This window comes from Struthio camelus, chromosome 10 (genome assembly GCF_040807025.1).
Source record: "Struthio camelus isolate bStrCam1 chromosome 10, bStrCam1.hap1, whole genome shotgun sequence".
Taxonomy (NCBI): Eukaryota; Metazoa; Chordata; class Aves; order Struthioniformes; family Struthionidae; genus Struthio; species Struthio camelus.
The window spans coordinates 11030785-11048850 of NC_090951.1; the positions used below are offsets into that span (position 1 = coordinate 11030785).

At 40.3% G+C, this 18066-nt stretch overlaps 1 protein-coding gene across 3 annotated transcripts in view; it reads right to left on the reverse strand.

Moving 5' to 3' along the window:
• DYNC1LI2 (dynein cytoplasmic 1 light intermediate chain 2) overlaps positions 1 to 17575 on the reverse strand; it is a 28742-nt gene extending 11167 nt beyond the window's left edge. For all 3 annotated transcript variants that reach the window (XM_068955769.1, XM_068955768.1, XM_068955767.1), the window contains exons 1-10: positions 17421 to 17575; positions 16608 to 16681; positions 15497 to 15613; positions 9335 to 9565; positions 2710 to 2876; positions 2273 to 2366; positions 1615 to 1750; positions 1010 to 1121; positions 751 to 810; positions 2 to 43 (exon numbers count right to left, since the gene is read on the reverse strand). In XM_068955769.1, coding sequence (XP_068811870.1) covers positions 2 to 43; positions 751 to 810; positions 1010 to 1121; positions 1615 to 1750; positions 2273 to 2366; positions 2710 to 2876; positions 9335 to 9565; positions 15497 to 15613; positions 16608 to 16681; positions 17421 to 17515 — 1128 coding nt within the window. In that variant the 5' untranslated portion in view covers positions 17516 to 17575. The remainder of the gene's footprint in view (position 1; positions 44 to 750; positions 811 to 1009; positions 1122 to 1614; positions 1751 to 2272; positions 2367 to 2709; positions 2877 to 9334; positions 9566 to 15496; positions 15614 to 16607; positions 16682 to 17420) is intronic.
• Positions 17576 to 18066: the final 491 nt, after the last annotated feature.

Consider the following 18066-nt stretch of genomic DNA (forward strand, 5'->3'; position numbering starts at 1 on the left):
CTGATGCTCTTGTAGGCGTTGCTGGCTGCTTGGCAAGGAATGACTGCAAAACAACATATTAAGGACTTTAAATATATTCCGGAGAAACTAAAGGAACAAAATACAGTGAAGCTAACCGACCATTAATTTATTTGATCATTTATTTTCTGATATTTATAGACTTTGTCTCTGATATTTATAGATATCCGGACTTTACCATTAGAGGACCGAGTTAAAATGAATAAAGAAGCTTCAGTCCTTTGTCTTACACAGACCTTCCAGAACCATAAACCAGAACCACAGACACCCAAGTCTGTATCCTCTATGATATTTATAATCAACTACATAGGAAATTACTGTTAATTTTAACAATAGAGCAGTAAAGAAAGTAGCAAGATTTAACACTGCCAAATTTAACACCTCAAAGCCTTCAATGCCTCTGGCCATTAGAAAACTGCAGCACTGAGATGTTTTATCTTACAGAACGACACAGCTGTGCTGCAAAATTTCAAATGCTCTGTTTGCTCTTCTGCTTTGAAATGTAAACGTCTTCTGTTTTCAACACTTTTTTCCCTTCCACATGTCAAGATGAAGCCATATTTTCTACTCTTAAGCATTAAAATAAAAAAAGTCTTTTTTCACTATTACATCTTAATTTGCAAAACCGTACAGTGAAGCAAATGAGGACTGGCAAACTGAGAGCAATAACAACGGAGAGCTTAAAGTGAGATCTTGTTTAGTAAGGGCTTTGTTTCATTCTTCCATTCTTACCTGTTGCTTCATAAGAAATACTTGTTCATCTTCTGCTGCCAACTCTTTATCATGGACTAACTGTTGAACAACACATTTTCTCATTAGAAATAGAAACCAAAATTACTCTTTTTATGATTCGGTCATCAAAAGGGAAGAAAGAGGCAACCGTTTTAACACCGTTCCTTACATTAGTATTAGCAGCCCTTCAAGCAAACTGTATTGTGGTGTAGGGTGGGAAAGGGCAGGGAATGGCAGTGGATGACAGATGACCCCATACCTTTCTTACAGGAGGTTTTACAATGAAGTCCTCATACGCATCTTCCGGTTTCACTGTGGTGAAGTTTTCATGTAAAATGGCAATTTTCTTTTCATTGTCCCAACCAGCAGGTCTATAAACCAATTTGAAAGAAAGCTTTTGCCTTTTCAGTCACAAAAAATACTTCTACAGAGACCGATTATTTACTGCCCGCTACCGGAACAAGGTGAGTTCATTAAATGCCGATCCTTACTCTCAGCTACGTTTCAAAGATACTAAAAAGCTGGTAGGGTATATTCTGCGTCAAGTAACCCAAGTAACATGCACTGAACTGTTTTTTAATCCAGGATTTCAGAAGACTCATATAGCAAGCTTTTGAAAGACACAAACCATTCAAGGACAATTTTTTCTTTTCAGAACCAAACAACATGCTCTAGATGGTTTGCACCTTTTTCTAACAGATGGAAGTTGAGTTTGTTACAGTATTTCACATTCCGTTTCCAGCTTAAGAATATTATGCACTAAAATAATAATACATTGAAGTAATAACTTCATTACGTTCATATGGAGCGCAGTGCTTTAATGGAAAATAGTTTGAAAGCATATCTTTTACATAATTGACTTACATAAAAACTGCATCCTTTTCTACCACTAAGGCAGGTGTGGTAAACTGAAAACCGTATGTTTTATGTACAATGTACTTATACAACAGGTCAAGGTTCTTTTCCTCCTTAACTGATGTATATATCAAGGCAGCTCCATCTGATTATTCGTTTAAGGAAAACTATAAAAGATGCATTTCTCCAAATGATAGTAAAAATTTCAAAAAAGGAGCTAAAGGTCACATATCTAACCGCTATAGGGAAGGGAAACAACAGGAGAAGACTCAGGCTACTTTCATTTGACATACATCAAAAGTTACCTACCCTCCCAGGTACATAATCCCCTTAATCCTGTCTGGGTTTAAAGTGAAAACAGCAAGTTTTGGGGTTAAAAAACAAACCAACCAACCAACCAACCACCCACGCACCCTTAAGAAATACAAGACAAGTCCTTTGTAAAGGAACAAAAGCTCAAAACCCCATGCATGATTTAAAAATTAAAAGAAGTTTTACATATCTCGAAACGTTTAAAAAACTACAAATGCGATACAGCAAATTACTAAATACCAAGAAATTCTGAAGTACGTTTTCTCAGGTTAACTCTATAGGCAACTAGTTCTACACTAAAACATATTCCCCTGCTTCCATATTTCAGCCAACTCTTCAGAGTAGGAAAGGATACACTGTAAGCAGAATCTACGAATGTGTGACTGAATGAAGTCAAAGTGTTCTTCTCGGTAATCATGCTCCTTCTCTAGTACACTCACTGCATCACACTGGGATGGAGAAAGACAAAACCAAGAACAAGCCAGCCATTTCATCCCAGCACATCTCAACATATTTTCCTTAATATCACACACACTTACCACATTTACTTTAAGCCTTTGATTTTTAAAAGGCCACCAATAAATCAAAATATAAAGTAATTAGCATATAACAAGAGGATTATTACCCGTCTTCAAAATTAAAAACTGACATTGATGGTAGAAGCCTACTTTTAAAAGAAATCCCTTTATTATCAATCCAGATTTCTGTCCTGCAGTTGTCCGGATAAAGCATGTCTTCTAAAAGTAAAGTAATTACATTTTTCCATAATAGTGAACAGAACTAGAAGCTCACTTTTGTACAAACTACCAGCACAGGAATACCAAGATTGTGAGTCAGCACATTTTCTCCAAGTGGCAAAGAAACACTTTCATCCTCTTGGCCAGAAGAAGGGCCTCTTCTCTGCGGTGATCCCTGGTAGCCTTCTTCAGGTTCTACATACTCTTGAAACTCTTTTATAACTATGAAGAGAGAGATCTTCATAAGGCAAAACAAACAAATTCATTTTTCTTTTTAAATTAGAATTAATTTGAATTAAAATAATTATATCTATGACTGACTAGAAATCTCTATCTATTCTTTTTAAATGAGACACTACATGAGAACAGAATTCATATTTAAATAAAAGGCATCCTTGGCTGCCCTTTCAAATATAACAATTCTCCTCATCCATAACTTACATTAAGCTAAATCAAGTGCAATTCGGAGCTATTACAAAACACCAAAACTAGCCGCAAAAAACTGTACTATATACAAAATATACACTCCTCAATTCAACGTATTTCATTTCGGAGATGTTAACAACAGAAGATACAGGTGTAGCTTAGCAATCTAACCTAGACTGAATTTATATTTGGTTGAACTTTTTGAAGAAAGCATGGTCCAAACGTAAACAGACACAGAAAAGACCAAACTGAGACAGCTACTCCTATTTATAAACCACCACTCAAAAAATTTAAGTTTCTATTACTCTACCTTTCCGTCTTACAGGAGTCAGATGCTATATATAAATATAAAACATACACTGCATAAATACTAGATTCAAGGACTCCTGAATGTTATCTGAAGAGACTCAATTACATTCCAAAAACCTACAACGGAGTCTAGAGAAAACTGGCAGCAATGAGGGTTCCAATAATATTAAGCACTATCAAATACTGGCATATCTAAGAAACAGTATTGTTTTGGAAGCGCCCTGTGAGCCATACACAGTTTATCAAAACTGGGCTGCACTCTACTCCTTTTGTGTGTTTTTTCAGCATGAAAGCTGCAGACCAGATGCACCTCTCAGTGGACGTGCCTGCTCCCAGCCACCCCATTTCCTGGGGGCCCAGGGCTCTCCCCTCTCATGGCTATCCCACCTGAAGCTTCCTTCTCTCTTGGCCACGAGGAGGCCTCAGAGGAAAGGGGGCAGGCAAAGCTCCACGATTTGTTCCCACGAAGGCATCTTTACTTTAGAAACAGTTACAAGACCTACAGAGGGAGCAGACTGACTGTTATGTACAAACAGGAGAACCCTTCAAAGCAGCTCTGAATCTCCAGCACGTTCACAAAGAGACAGTTGTGCAGCAGATCCACCCACGCGATAGGGAAGGAACTGCTACTGCGCTGCATGCCAGCCGTAGGGTACTTCTGAGGATTAGGAACCGGTAACAACTTTGGAAAAGTTTGTAAGTCAAACCTTGCAAAATGAAGTCAGGTCACCGTACCCTTTCAAAATATGAAACAATTCAGTGACAGAATGGGGACACGGCAGGAAGAACAAATCAGAAAAAACAATTATTCTCTTCAAAGCTCCACCATCTACAACTTTCATTAGAAATAGGAAATGGAGCAATTCTTGTGGAAGACAAGGGAGCTCTAGTCCAGAACAAAACTTATTTTGTTTTAAACTTAAACCATTAAGACTTTCAACCACCAATTCAGGATCTCCAGAGAACCAATGAAACAAATAATATCCAAATGCAGTACCTAAAATTGGAGAGGCAGTGCCTTCTGGTGGAGAGCTTTTCACAATGTTCGGAAAAACATGTTTGCTTTCTAACATTGTTCCAAAGTCCTCAACTGGAAATTTAAATTCTATTACACATACTGTGTATTTAAATTTTGCATTAACTGTCTCAAAGAAAGCCTGTTAATTCTAGAATATTTAATTAGAAAAGAGTTTAAAAAGAAAAAAAAAAAAAAAACAGACTTAATTATTCAACCAGACTCTTCCTAGTTTCTCATGACAGGAATCTCCTATTGAAGACAAGTGCATCTTCTTGTCAAAACATGTATATAAATATCATTTTCAAACATTATCATTTTCAATCTGCTGAATTCAAAAGGTATAAGAGAATATTTCACAATAGTGCTCTCAATTTAATACAGCAATTTAAATAGAAAATGTTAGTTTCCTTAGCTTGTTCCATCAAAGGGAAAAAGTCTTTTCTTTATGCAGGTATTTATTAGTATAAAACCTATCAAATTTGGGAAAGAAAAGCTTCTCTTTAAAACAGACTCTCACAACATAACACACCCTTATTCAAGTTATCACAACGGTTTCACTAATATAAATAATAGCAAACGCAATACAGAAGTCTCCGAAATCTGAGACACATCCCCATGAATTTTTGCCTAACAGGTATGAAGACTATAGCCCTAGAGAGCAGAGATTCCCAACTCCTCCCTCTCCCCAGCAATAAATAGTACCATGCAACATCCATCGCTGGCCAGTTATCAGTAAGGCTGTACCTCACACTGATTGATTCATGCATGGAAAAAGGAAAACCTTTGCTGTGGAAATGAACTGCTATTGTGGATTGTTAATGAGGCGTATGGACTGAGAAACGCTGCAGAACACATTCAGCTTTAGTTTGCAAAGCTCTCTGCTGGACAGGTAAATACAGTTATAAGCAGGTAAGACCTATCCTAAGAACCTCTAACGACTGGATCTTGAAAATAGATACACTTGTTTCTGCAATTACTTGAACTGGTTACGATGTCAGTTCCCAATAGTTCTTACACTAATTTTTCAAGACTCTTATTCACTACTTATTCCCATTCAAAATTTAGTCTTGTTATACCTAAATAAACCTGTTATCACAATGCTGCTCTTACGACTAAGCTGCATTCTAAGATAAATAAAAAAGCCTATTCCTGTTTAAGCGTTTGTCAGACAGTAATTTAACAAACTTTTTCCTCACCTCCCATATCTATCACTTCCTCACTCGACCTCCACTTTCAAACTTTCAATGGACAGAAAGTTCCTCACATACTCAAACCGCTTGCATAAACCTTTCTTAAAAGAAAAAAAAAAAAAAAAAAGAGAGAGAAAGGGAAACTATGAATATTTTCTCCTCCAAATAATTCATATCAAGTAAAAAGACTATAATCTATATGGTATAGACAATAACCTCTCTTCTTCATTAAGCAGTAGGAAAAAAACTCTTGGATTTAAATGTCTTTGTTGGAACAGGAAATACAAATGAAACAAGTAAAACACCGCACAAAGTAAGAGGCTAGAAAAACGCCTAGTCATCTAAAGAGAAGCAGGTAATACTATGCCACCTAGCATTAATGCCCAGAGTACTAAGAATGGCCTATCACATTTGAAAATAGATAGTATGCTATTTAAAAAAAAAAAAACAAAACCTTCATTGATAGATAAATTAGAACACTGTCAATCAAACTTGAGACATATCTAGATAAAAAGCCCTTTATTTATATTTAATGGAATAAATGAGTATTTCTGCATTTGGCACAGCAATCAAATGCAAGTTTCCCGTTAATTGTGTTGTTCTCAGCACTGCTTACTTCCACAGAGCTACTGAAAGACAACTATTACAGGAACAGATATCATGCATGTCATAGGAGCAAGTGACTTGTAGTGAGGTACCAGCCAAGAAAGCAATCCAATTATTCTTAGCTTCAATTGTTCTAGATGCAATAAAACCCCCAACCTCAGAGTTCATCGCTATTTAACAATTTTCAGATACATGTGTTAACTCTATTTACAGTTTTTAGCTTTGAATAGTCCAAAAGAAATTAACACAACAGCTACTTTACCAGTATACTTCATTTCTGCATTTCATGATTTTTGATATCTTTTTCTGCTCTGCTAGGGATGCAAAAAAACATTTTTTTTAAGACTTTTCTTGAAATAATTCAGTGCGTGTCATATAAACAATGATTTATCAGAATTTGAACGTGAATTAAGTTAGAATATTTGAACTGACATAATTTATTTAAATCCACATTAGCCAAGTTTTTAAACAAGGAACTTCCACAGTTCTAAAAATAACATATAAGCAGGTCAGTAGCAGGCATCAGTGCAGACAATGTTCTTCATATACTTTCAATAATCCAATTTCTTTCAAAGCAGCCTGTTGCTTCCACATGTGTGTCCTGCCCTCCCATTCTGGAAGCTCTTTAGCACAAAGGGAAAACTTCTCATATACCAGATGGGGCTCAGCAGCATCCACCCAGTGAAGTCAAGAGTCAGTATCTCAAACAGCAAACACAAGACAAAAGACTGGGTGGGGAAAGGCCACGGAAAACCTTAAAGCAAAGACAAGCAGTCTAAAGTCCAACTCAGTAGAGAACAGTGAGCTAACAAAAGGATTTCTGGAAATTGGTAATAAGATCCTAGTAACGGGGAAAGAACAACCTAGCAACACTTCAGATGGGTGTTTGTGGGGTACCACTTACAAGAAAGCTTACTCTAGTAAACAGGAACTACTGTTTACTGGAACTGCTTGGGGTCATAGCTAGTGCCGACACTCAGCTTGGTCCACGTGAGCCAGCCTAAGTCTAGAAGCAAGCATAAAGGAATACAATCACACAAACTCAAGCCTAGGAACACAGGCATCCACGTGGCATTGTGCTGCAATGGGGCTTTACTGGTGTGAATTTGGTACATCTTTTCATTCTACACCCTTTCTCTGTGTTTTGATTGCCAGCTTTACATATGTACTCGATTATTCAGATTTTTCTCATATTGGGGCTGTTAAAACACAGAGCATTGTCAATTTTTTAAGTGGCAGCTTATTCTAGAAAGCATACAGAGGAGGATTCTGGTAAGGAAAACTTTGCTGGTATAGCTTTTTTGGTGGACCGTAGTCACAAAGTAGTCTTCATTGTGTGCTTTATACCGTCAAGGGAATTTTGTTAGTAATATAGTCACGACTACACTAGGGATTACTTTTGGAACAATCACAGCGTTAAGAAAATTACAAACTGTGAGGGCCAAAGTTTTGAGCACAGATTTGATCTGACGCATAGTCTGGACGCAAGAACTTAGGAGATATGTATCAGAGATGACATAAGCATCCTATACAGTGACTAAGAAAAGATGTGGGAGGAAAGTTTGTGAGTGGAGACAGTCCTGTTTTACCTGCATTACGATACTGGACTGAAGTTCACTGCTCAGCCATAGGATGGCAGCAGAGTCCTGCAGCCCGTGCAGTAGGAGGCTCTCCGAAAATTTTCTTTCTCCCTCAATTCTATTAAAGTGCAAGAGAAACTAGTAACTTCTAAGACTCTTCGATTTATAAATCGTTACGATAGTACTACTGGAATGTCTTCTAGGTTCCCCAAACATTGTGCTAAAGCATTGCCATAACAGTAACTGGCTCTTCCACACTGTACGCTCTTAGTGAAGTTGAGAACACTTCTCTTCAAAAAGTCAACCTTAAATGCACAAAAAAATCCACATGTATTGGGACTGCCAAGAACTTTGGTATGGCTCAGCAAAATACAAATTTGAGTTAACTGTTGCATTTTGAGACTAGAAGTAGCTAAGTATAGCCTTTCCATCCTCCCCTATAATCTAATCAAACCCCCCATGTAAGAATGCTTTTTCCTCTTTAAAACTGCTAGATTTTATTTTATTTTTTTAAACCAATAGCCTGATGATCAAATCCCAGACAGTTTTAATCAGTAAGTATAACCTCCAACCAGCATGCTGTACGCACCACCCTCTTGGGGAAGCAATATTTAACATCAGAAAGGAGATCAGCTTTACAGATACATCTGAATGCTCACATGCCAAACAGATTACACTACTCTCTAAAGTGAATCCAAGGAAGCTACTAGACAGCGTTTACAAGGTTTAGACTCTCCAGTACAGCTAGCCACCAGCCATGAACAAAAGCAGCCAGCCAGGATCAGTCTAAATTAACAACTCAGCTGAAAAGGAATGCATGTTGCTAAGATCTTTGCCACTGAAGGAAATTTATTTTGGTGAAATTCAATATGAATAAAAATAAATAAATAAAACTGAAAAGAATCAAAAAGACATGAAAAGAAATGAGCCTCCAGGGAACAATACTGAAGCGATAACTGCTTGCCAGTGCCAGATTCTTTCCTGCCACAGCTATGCCAGGAAAGAAGGTTAATTTATACAACATTCCTGAAGTCACAGGGGAAGAATGGCTATACTGAGAGACAATTAGACATACCAGGATCATGGTCTGAGGCTCACAAGAAGCAAGGGGGGGGGGGGGGAGGGGGAAAACCCAAGGAAACCTATTGGAAGACAAGCACAGTAGGGAATGGGACCTGGCTGGATACTGAGAGAAAGTGGATATGTTTGTCTTTCCAGTGATTTCTGTCATTATTTTAAAGCTCTGATTCTGTACAAAATTAGCTTTTTAAGAATTAGCCTTTTTAAATTAAATAACCAATATCTCGTTACTTTAAGGTATTTGCCATCAATTCACCTGAAGTTCTGTTAGCAAAACGAAAAGTTCTTTTAAAGCCTAATAGAGTCTATTTGAATTAGAGTTGTAATCACAATTTCAAAGTAACTTTTAGTCAGCTCATTCTTGAAACACACACACACACACACACGCACACAAAGGTTCTAGAGAGCTACCCTAAAGATGCAAGAGCCAGTAGAAAAGGAAAAAGAATATGGGGATGCACAAAGACTTACACTTCTGTTCCATGTCTCTCATCTCTTCTGGAGGGATTTTCAGCTTGTCAATATGTTCCTGCAAGACACTGGCCCACTTCTGTAAAGACTCCATAACAGTCCAAGGTCTAGACATATCTGCAACAAAGACTACAATGGTGTCTTGCAGGGATTCTGCAGAAACTGCAAACTTCAACAGCCCTTTATGGTATAGGTCTCCATCCAGAATCCAAACATTACAGCGAGTATGATCTGAAAAGAACAGGTACAGTTGTAACTCAAAAGATGCCAGCTCTTTGCTTTGCTAGTCTACGAGTAAAGAAGAGTATATTACAGTGTTAAAGGAAAGACTGGAGCCTGGCTACCAGCAGGTCTTGCCTGTTTGCTTCTAACATGGATACAGGTGCAAATGCCCAAATTACTTTGTAGGTGCCTCCATCTAACAGAATTTCTCTTCAGTTCAGGATCTTTTAGTTTAAAAGATAACTTCTCTTCCTCGGTTTTTACCAAGAAGAGCAGGCACAACAGTTTCCAGATATTGCACAGCATTGCTGAGTTTGAAATATGTACGCTCCAAGAAAATCAAAGATGCACGTTACACACACGTAACTCCAAATTCAAAAGGGGATAATTATAGCTGAGGCCAGCGGGGAAGCCTTAGGTGTCACACAGAAACATAAGCTGTTTTAACATACTAAAGACATCTCACAACAGAAGTAATCTGCAAACAAGATACAAGTAATAAGCAGCTTAGGTTTCTGGGACAGGAGTAGGAGGGGTAAACGTAGGATAAACTTACAACCTACCAAACTTAATGACTGTGCTTTAAGCTGTTCTATCTGCTCTTAAGTCATGCTGATTTAACATTGGCTTCTACCTGTAGTCTCTTTAGAGAACGAGTACTGGATAGAAGATTTTGTATTTCAGTTTTTGTGTTTCTTCCCTCCATTGTTTTGATAGTGACTTGACAGTTTTTGTTGAAACGCAAAAAAGAAATCGGCTGGGACGGACAGCAGACATGAACAAAATTTATCCCAAACATGAACTCTGGCAAGAATAAAACAAACTGAAAGTGGGCTATCAACAGTGGGTCTCCACACGTATTACATGCAAGATAGATGAATTTTGAAATATAAGCACTAGATCAGCAAACTGATCATTACAGACACCAGATTTTCAAAATTGCTACTTTATAATTACTCTGGTACACTCTATTTCCCTTCCCTGTACTCTAAATCATTCAACTTCATAAAATAAAACCAGTCATTGTGGCTGTGAGCACTTCACTCGAAGAAGGAATCCATCAAGATCACAACCACTACCATATTTGCTCTAGAAAAAGACAAAAACTTGACTAAGGAAACCGAAAGGAGAAAAGAGTAGAGACAGACATATTGCCCTTCTAATCAGGTCTTAAGTAAGATTACTGAACAGTCCAAATTAAAGGCAGATGACACTCTAGATGCAGTATATGGGCAGTCTTACTTCAGCATTTTTATTATGCTCCTACTGTCATTCAAACACTAGTCATCACACAAATAGGCCAACAGCTATGCTTTTAATTTAATTAAAGATCTTTTCCCTTCCAACTGTGCACCTCAGAACTACAATTTGCAGTTATATATAAACAGTTACAATAGTATGTTGTGGTACTTAAGGAACGCTCCTTTGCATATTCATCACTTAAGTTCGTCCCCTTCTCTCCCCCCACAAACTTCAGGAAACCATCACAATGATATCACCAAGGAGTCTCACAGCACTGCATGTATGAATCTAAAGCTACAGGAAGGCCAAGAAAAGGTTTAAAAGCTGAGGGAAAAATCTTGTAAAAGTTTGGAAAAGCAGAAAGGTTAAGTTCAGACATAACGTGAACACAGACACAACAACAACAAATGAAACATCTATGCAAGGCTCTCTTATCCCCTGCGTCCCAGAAGGATCCTTTGTGTATTACCGGGAAAAATCCACCAGTCAATAAGAACTCCCACGGGCTCTGTATGGGTTTAAGGTTATTAACAGATGTTTGATAGCACGAATGCCTTCCTGAAGCAAACATTAAAGTTTTAAACACATAACTTAGGTCTATGAAAATTTACAACTCTCATTAGCACTTCCACAGATTCTCTTGTGGTAAGCACTTCCATCACAAAGAAGATGTCAGACCTTAGTGGATAACAAAAATGAATGAATAGTCTAGTTCACTGGGTATGAGTCATTTTTTTAAGCCTACAACTAAAGGTGACAGAGTTTTGGTTTGCTAAATACCTTTGTCTTACTTAAGGATTCTGTTTCTACTTACCCTCTAGAACATGGAGCCAGAAACTACCATCTAGATGAAATCAATCTGACAGGAAGAATGGATGCCTAACATTCACACAGGTACAGGACATTATCTTTTAAAAGATAACATGGTACGAAAATGAAAAGTTTTCCTCCTTTTTTACAGTAAAAGGAAGACTATCAGGTATGGCCTGTGATTTACATCTATTGTGAATTTAAAGATATACTCAAAAATACAGTAGTGTTTGTTTAAACCTCTGGCAGGGACTTGATGGCAAATTCAACTTTGTCAGCAGCACATCAAGCTCCCAATTAGTCATATGACGTGACCGTTAACTCCACCTCTTATAGTGGCTATTACATGAGATGATAAAACAGAGTAAATAATTATCAGATCCTGTTGAAAAATAGGTGCTACTTATTAAAGAGTTACAATAACTGATATAATACTATTTCTAAATTCTGTCAATATTTCATTAACCCTTTAGCGACAGAAATTGTTTTCCATCTTTGATGAATTTTACTGTAGATAGTTGATTCCATGAACTGTAACTACATATCCTGCATTTATTCAGAATGTGTCAAAGTTGATTAGATATATTTAAAACAGATATTCTTGATCCAAGCTGTGAAAAGAAGTAGAACAGGGAAAAATCATTTGCAAGAAAACTACTTCAAATTTGCTGACAAAAAAAAAACAAACAAGTATTCCATTAGTGTACCAGCCCTTCTTGGCTCATGCTGGAACAACCCGTTCAACCGGAATATGCACGTGATATGACTGAGGCCAGTTCCAAACCTGAGGCAAAAAAAACAAGATTACTTGATTTTTTTTTCCTACAAGTAGCGCAAAAATAGAATGGCTCCACTTCACCTGCACATTTGCAGCACCACCTGTATTGCATTTGTGATCTGATGCAGTTCAACTGAAAATTCTCTGTAGTGTTCATAACTGTCTGCTAACCTGCACAGTACTCTACGAAATGAGTCACCTACCGGTCGATGTAGAATGTTTCACTGTCTTGCTGTACATCCTCACTTTAACTCTGCCCCATTGCTGCAAGAGATGCTGAAACCTACACTACAAATACAGATCTTACAACACAATTATGCAGAACTCTTCTTCCACATCCCACAAATTAAGACTCTCAGCTCTCAAAAGGTGACTAGCCAGCACCGGCACAAAACACCTCCTCATCACAAAAAAAGGTAAAAAATTCCATCTTACTTACCTAAAAATTCCCTAAAAATTTAACTAACGCAGGACTCGGGCCTGAGCTCCAAGGTCACTTAATATTTTGAGTTAAATTTACAGCTAGCGCTATAAATGCTTTCATTCAGATGAGCTAAGGCATCATGTATGTAGAAGCCGCCATACGCTCCACGGATATTGCACCTGAGGCTAATGATCTAGGAGAATCCTCTCTGTCTCTCTCTCTGGATAGCTTGTAAGGCATCTAGGGACCAAAGTAGCACATGTTACATTGAATGACTGATGTCTGACAGAAACAGAACTGAACCAGCTAATCACCAAGTTAATGGTTACATAAGCATCTTGTCATCCAAGCTAGGTATCAGCCACTACCAAGAAACAGGCAGATGACAGTGAAAACACAAAAGTTACAGGACACCTGTATCAGTCATAGAGGTCCTTCCAAAATAAAAAAAAAAAAAAAAAAAAAAGGTATTTTCTAGGCATTTGCTTCACCTTCCCAGAAAAGAAAGAATAGTTTGATCACTGATCTGGTCTCTGGTCTAACAGGGAAAAACCAAGAGTAACTGTAAATTAAGTTATGTATCTAGCAATCTAGAGTAATTCTACCCCAAATGTAGGGAGCATGATTCAGCAATCCCCCAAAGAGAATGAGGAAAGGGGTGTGGAGGGGAGGCTAGGGGAAGAAATAAGAAGCAAGACAGAAGATGATTTCCCTTAAGATTTTCATAGGGAGGTGGATAATGACTCAGCACTATGAACAAAATATTTTTTCCTAGAAACAAAAAACTGTTCTGAAATGAAAAGGACAAAAGTAAAGACAGTAAAAACCACAGAATGAAGATAAAAAGACCCTTTCACTCCACTATGATGTTTCAGCTACTAGTGTTGATTTGACAGTAAGCTCCTGAAGGCCCACCTTTAGATTCTTGGCGGCTTCCTACAACTGTGGGTCAGTTAAAAGGCTTTGTTCCCAAATTTGTTGTACAAATCTGTACCTGGGCATAAATATACATAAAGTATGCATTAAGAGTTTAAATAAAAAAACCAAAACAAGTCCTTTAGAAGGAAGGGTGTCATCCTTGCCTGCTGGGAGGTCCTGACCCACTTTGCCATTTATTTTGCTTGCTGATGACACTAATGAGACAGAAAGGAAAAAGGCAGGTATTATTAGATCCTAACACGTCCATTAAAGGGATGCATGAAGACCTGAATTTTCAAGCTGGGTTTGCTAGTCAAAAAGGTCTCTTTTTCCCTGCTGCTGCTGCTGCCAGAGCTCTGATGACAAGTTTTCCCTAATCACCTCAAGTACTTACCACTTTCACATACTCAGAAATAGTCCCAAAATAGTTCTAAAGTAGGGAGATACTTAAAGTTTGATAGACGGCACCAGGAAGAACGTCAAACTAAACACACCAGCTTATAATTCCATCTCCTTTGGTATTGCCAAAAAGCCTGATGTCACAGGCTGTCTTGGCACCCATAACGGTAGGGTTTTTTCCATCGAAATATGTATGCCGTACTGAAGATTGTCGATGGTGAGAAAGCACTTACACTAAGAACCTCAAGAAGCCAAGAACGGCCTCAGCACTGAGAATTCCAGCACAGAAGCTTTTCTGAGAACTACAAGGTTAGGTGGCCACTGAAGACACAAATAACGTACTCATCCCTTAGTTGTGCCTAACTTAGCATCCAAAGACAGTTTACTATCACGTGAGCACAGGACCAATCTCCGTAACAACCAGTCACATGTTTCTTAAATCGCCCATGCAAGCCTGCAGTACATTTCCATTGCCAAAGCACCGTTACAGGATATAGTTCACCTATTTGCAAGACCAAGGATGAACTGCCACCATTGCTTCCCTCTTCCAAGCTGAAAACTCAGAAAACGATCAGTAGCACGATTCTCATTTTATAAAGAGGAAAAGTAACACACACAGAGATCTGTCAGTTTGTCCAAAACCAGACAGCCAGAGGCAGACTTAGGAGCAAGGATAACTAGCTCATTCCCCATCTCTTCCTGTCCCTACCCTAACAATAGTAGTACTCTGATCCCTATACCCTGCCACCTCCCTGCTGTTAAATGGTGTCTTGTCCCCCACATACTGTGGGATAGCAATCAACCACACAGAAAGACAGTGGGGCAAAGAGAAGTTTCTCCAGTTTGAGAAAAAGAAATACTGATTCTGCAGTCTTAGGCTCTGTTCTTCACTCATTCAGCTATGACTAATAAAATGTCTCCGTTATACTTAACAAACATAACTTTTAGGTAAGTCCCCTCTGCAAGAAACCTCTAAAAACCCAAACCCTGAAATATATATTTAGAATTAAGTTCTCATGGATGCGTCACTTTACAGCTGTAAGTACGTGGACTTGATGGTAACTGATCTGCTAGTCAGTCAACATCAGCAAAAAATATCTGTCCTGAAAGTAAACGGATCCCAAGAGAGCTGCTCGAGTGTACTTTTTCTTCATATGCAGGTCAAGCTGTGAGAAGGGCAATAGGGAGAAAGCAGTCTGAGTGTAAAACGGATTTCACTTGTAAAAAACTCATATAGCTCATAAAACATACACAAAAAGCCAATGCTGGAACCACCTACTTGGATATAATCCAAAATACACTGATGACACCACAATTTTAAAAAAGCTACTTAGTTACAGCAGAAAGATTACACATAAAATGAACTTACCATCTCTGTCTTCATCATGAATATTTAGATATAAATATTCCAGCCCTCTTCCTTTCTTGCCATGCTCTGCTCCCTGTATTTTAGTCATAAGTGTGGTTTTACCTGAACCATCATCACCTGCCAGTAAGTTTTTACAGGAAAAAAAGACACATTCAGAATTCATTTTATTTTTGTAGAAAAGGTTTTAAAAACATGCTTACAAAAAGTATTCTTGTCTATTTCTGAATCACAACTATTTGTTATTTTCCAGCTGAATCTGACAGTTCATACCAAGACAAACATAAAGCAGTACTCCATTGTTCAGTTTTACATCCCATTTATTTAAACTATATTAAGAATCCAACAGCAGCATAAAGTAGAAAGAAAGTAAATCTGCCAGCCTCAGAATAAGAATACCATATCCCTTATTACATAACCTAATTTTAACAAATTGATGCGTCAGTTTGTTCACTTTGTCTCTGACTATGCAAAGGCAAAGGCATACATGAAATCTAGAACAAAAGAGATGATAAAAAGAAAAACAGCCATATGGATTTGTTTTTTTTAGTTTGACTGAAAAGAATATTACAACACCAAATACTTTTCCTTGAGTTCAGGCAGGAGAACAACCCTTTGGTATTCTAAAACGATCCAGAGAGTATGTATTTGATGTAATTCACAAAAAGCAGAAATAAAGAATGTCTGAATATCCCAAAGACAAACCATAGAAAAATACATAATCTTTTACCTAACAAGAAGGCTCATCATTTAACTCAATAAACCATGCCTACATGTGTCAGTACTACATGACAACAATATCAGAATATATGTTTGTCTATACATACAACTAAATTCATTTTTTTAAAGTGATTTTAATACCAATATTTAGTTGTACAATCCATACTCAAATCCTCAGGTTAACTGCTTTTTTTGGTTTGTCTTGTACTTATACGGCTAAGTTAAGCTGAAACGTGACAGTCAACTCAGCACCCAGACAGACTTTTAAACAAAATAAACTCTCTCCGTTACTTAAGGTAATACTAGGGTTTTCTCGTTTTAAACACACAAATGCATTTTGCTTCTACAAGAAGAAGGAAAAAAAAAAACCCTACTGCTTGTATATGCTACTTACCAAAAACAAGAATATTTTTGCCCGATGGCAATTTAGATCTTGACCGGGTAGAAACTTCACTCAGTATGGAGGACCTAGAAGAGGAGCAGCATCGTTACCCGGCTGGTTGTAAGACGCCCGCCGGCAGGCCGAGGCGGCCGGCCTGACAGCACCGGCGAGCTCGGCGCATCCGCGCACACCAACGCGATTACGTCCCTTCTACGTACAAACAAGACATGGCACTATAGCTATAGAGTCAGGTCCGTTTTAAAAGACCACCTCTGCAGAAGTATCTATCTCACTCACAGCGGAAAGTTTTTACAACATCTAAAAGCTCACGCAGGAACATTTTTTCTCCCTTAATAACGGGCAAGGTTACAGCAAAATAAACCTTACTTCTCAGCTGATGACTAAGTCTTCCCACAATCCACTACCGCACCTTACAAACGCGTTTGTCTCCCGTTGCCATTAACGAAACAAACAGGCTACTGGCAGATAAGCGGCCGGACCGCCGCAGACCGGCTCTCCCGCAGGCGTCCCGCCGGGCCCGAGCCGAGCCCCGCCAGCCCCGCGGCTCTCCCCCCGCGGCGGGGTTCCCTCCGCGCACGCGGAAAGGCCGGGCCGAGCCCGGCCCGCGCTGCTCCCCGGCCCCGCGCCGCCGCCGCCCGCCGCTCCTGTCAGCGCGGCCCCGCCGCCGAGCGGGCGCCGGCTCCGCTCCGCTCCGCCCGGCCGGCCGCGCCCCGCCAGGGCCGGAGCCCCCGCCGTGACAGGGGCGGGCGGCCCGCGGGCGGCCGCGGGCCCGGCTGCCGGCGCGGCGCGTCCCGCCCCGCTCACCAGAGGTTCTGCCCTTCCTCCTCCTCGCTGGGGAGCTCGGCGCCGCCAGGCCCGTCCGGCCCCAGCAGCTTCTTCTCCGCCAGCACCGGCGCCATCTTGCCAGCCGCAGCCACAAAGAGTGACCTCACCGCGGCCCGCCGAGGACCCCGCGCCGCCCTCCCCGCGCCCGCCGGCGCGAGCCGCCCCGCCCGGCCCCGGCCCCGGCCCCGGCCCGCGGGCGCTGCTCCGCGCTCTGCCCCTCGGCCGGCCGCCGCGCCGGCCGCCCGCGCCCGCGCCGCTTTTCGATCAGGCGGCGCCGGGGCAGCCGCAGCGGCGCGCCCTCCCGCCCGAGGCCGCCGCCGGCAGCGCCCCCTGGCGCCCGCTGCGCGCGCAGCCGCCCCGCCCGGCCCGGGAGGGCGCGGAAGGCGGCGCGGGCGCGGAGGGGCGCGAGCAGCCGGCGGTGCCGGGGCCGCTGCCGCGGTAGCCGCTGCCGCCGGGCGGGGGGCCGCCCACCGCCGCCGCCGCTCGCCCTGTCCCCCGGCCCTGCAAGCGGCTCCTGCCCCCTCCTCGCCCTTTTCCAGGGCGAGGCGGGGGAGGAAGTAGTAAGAAATAGTGGAATAAAGAAGATACTGTCTCATACACGATGCATCATGACAAAGCAGAAATA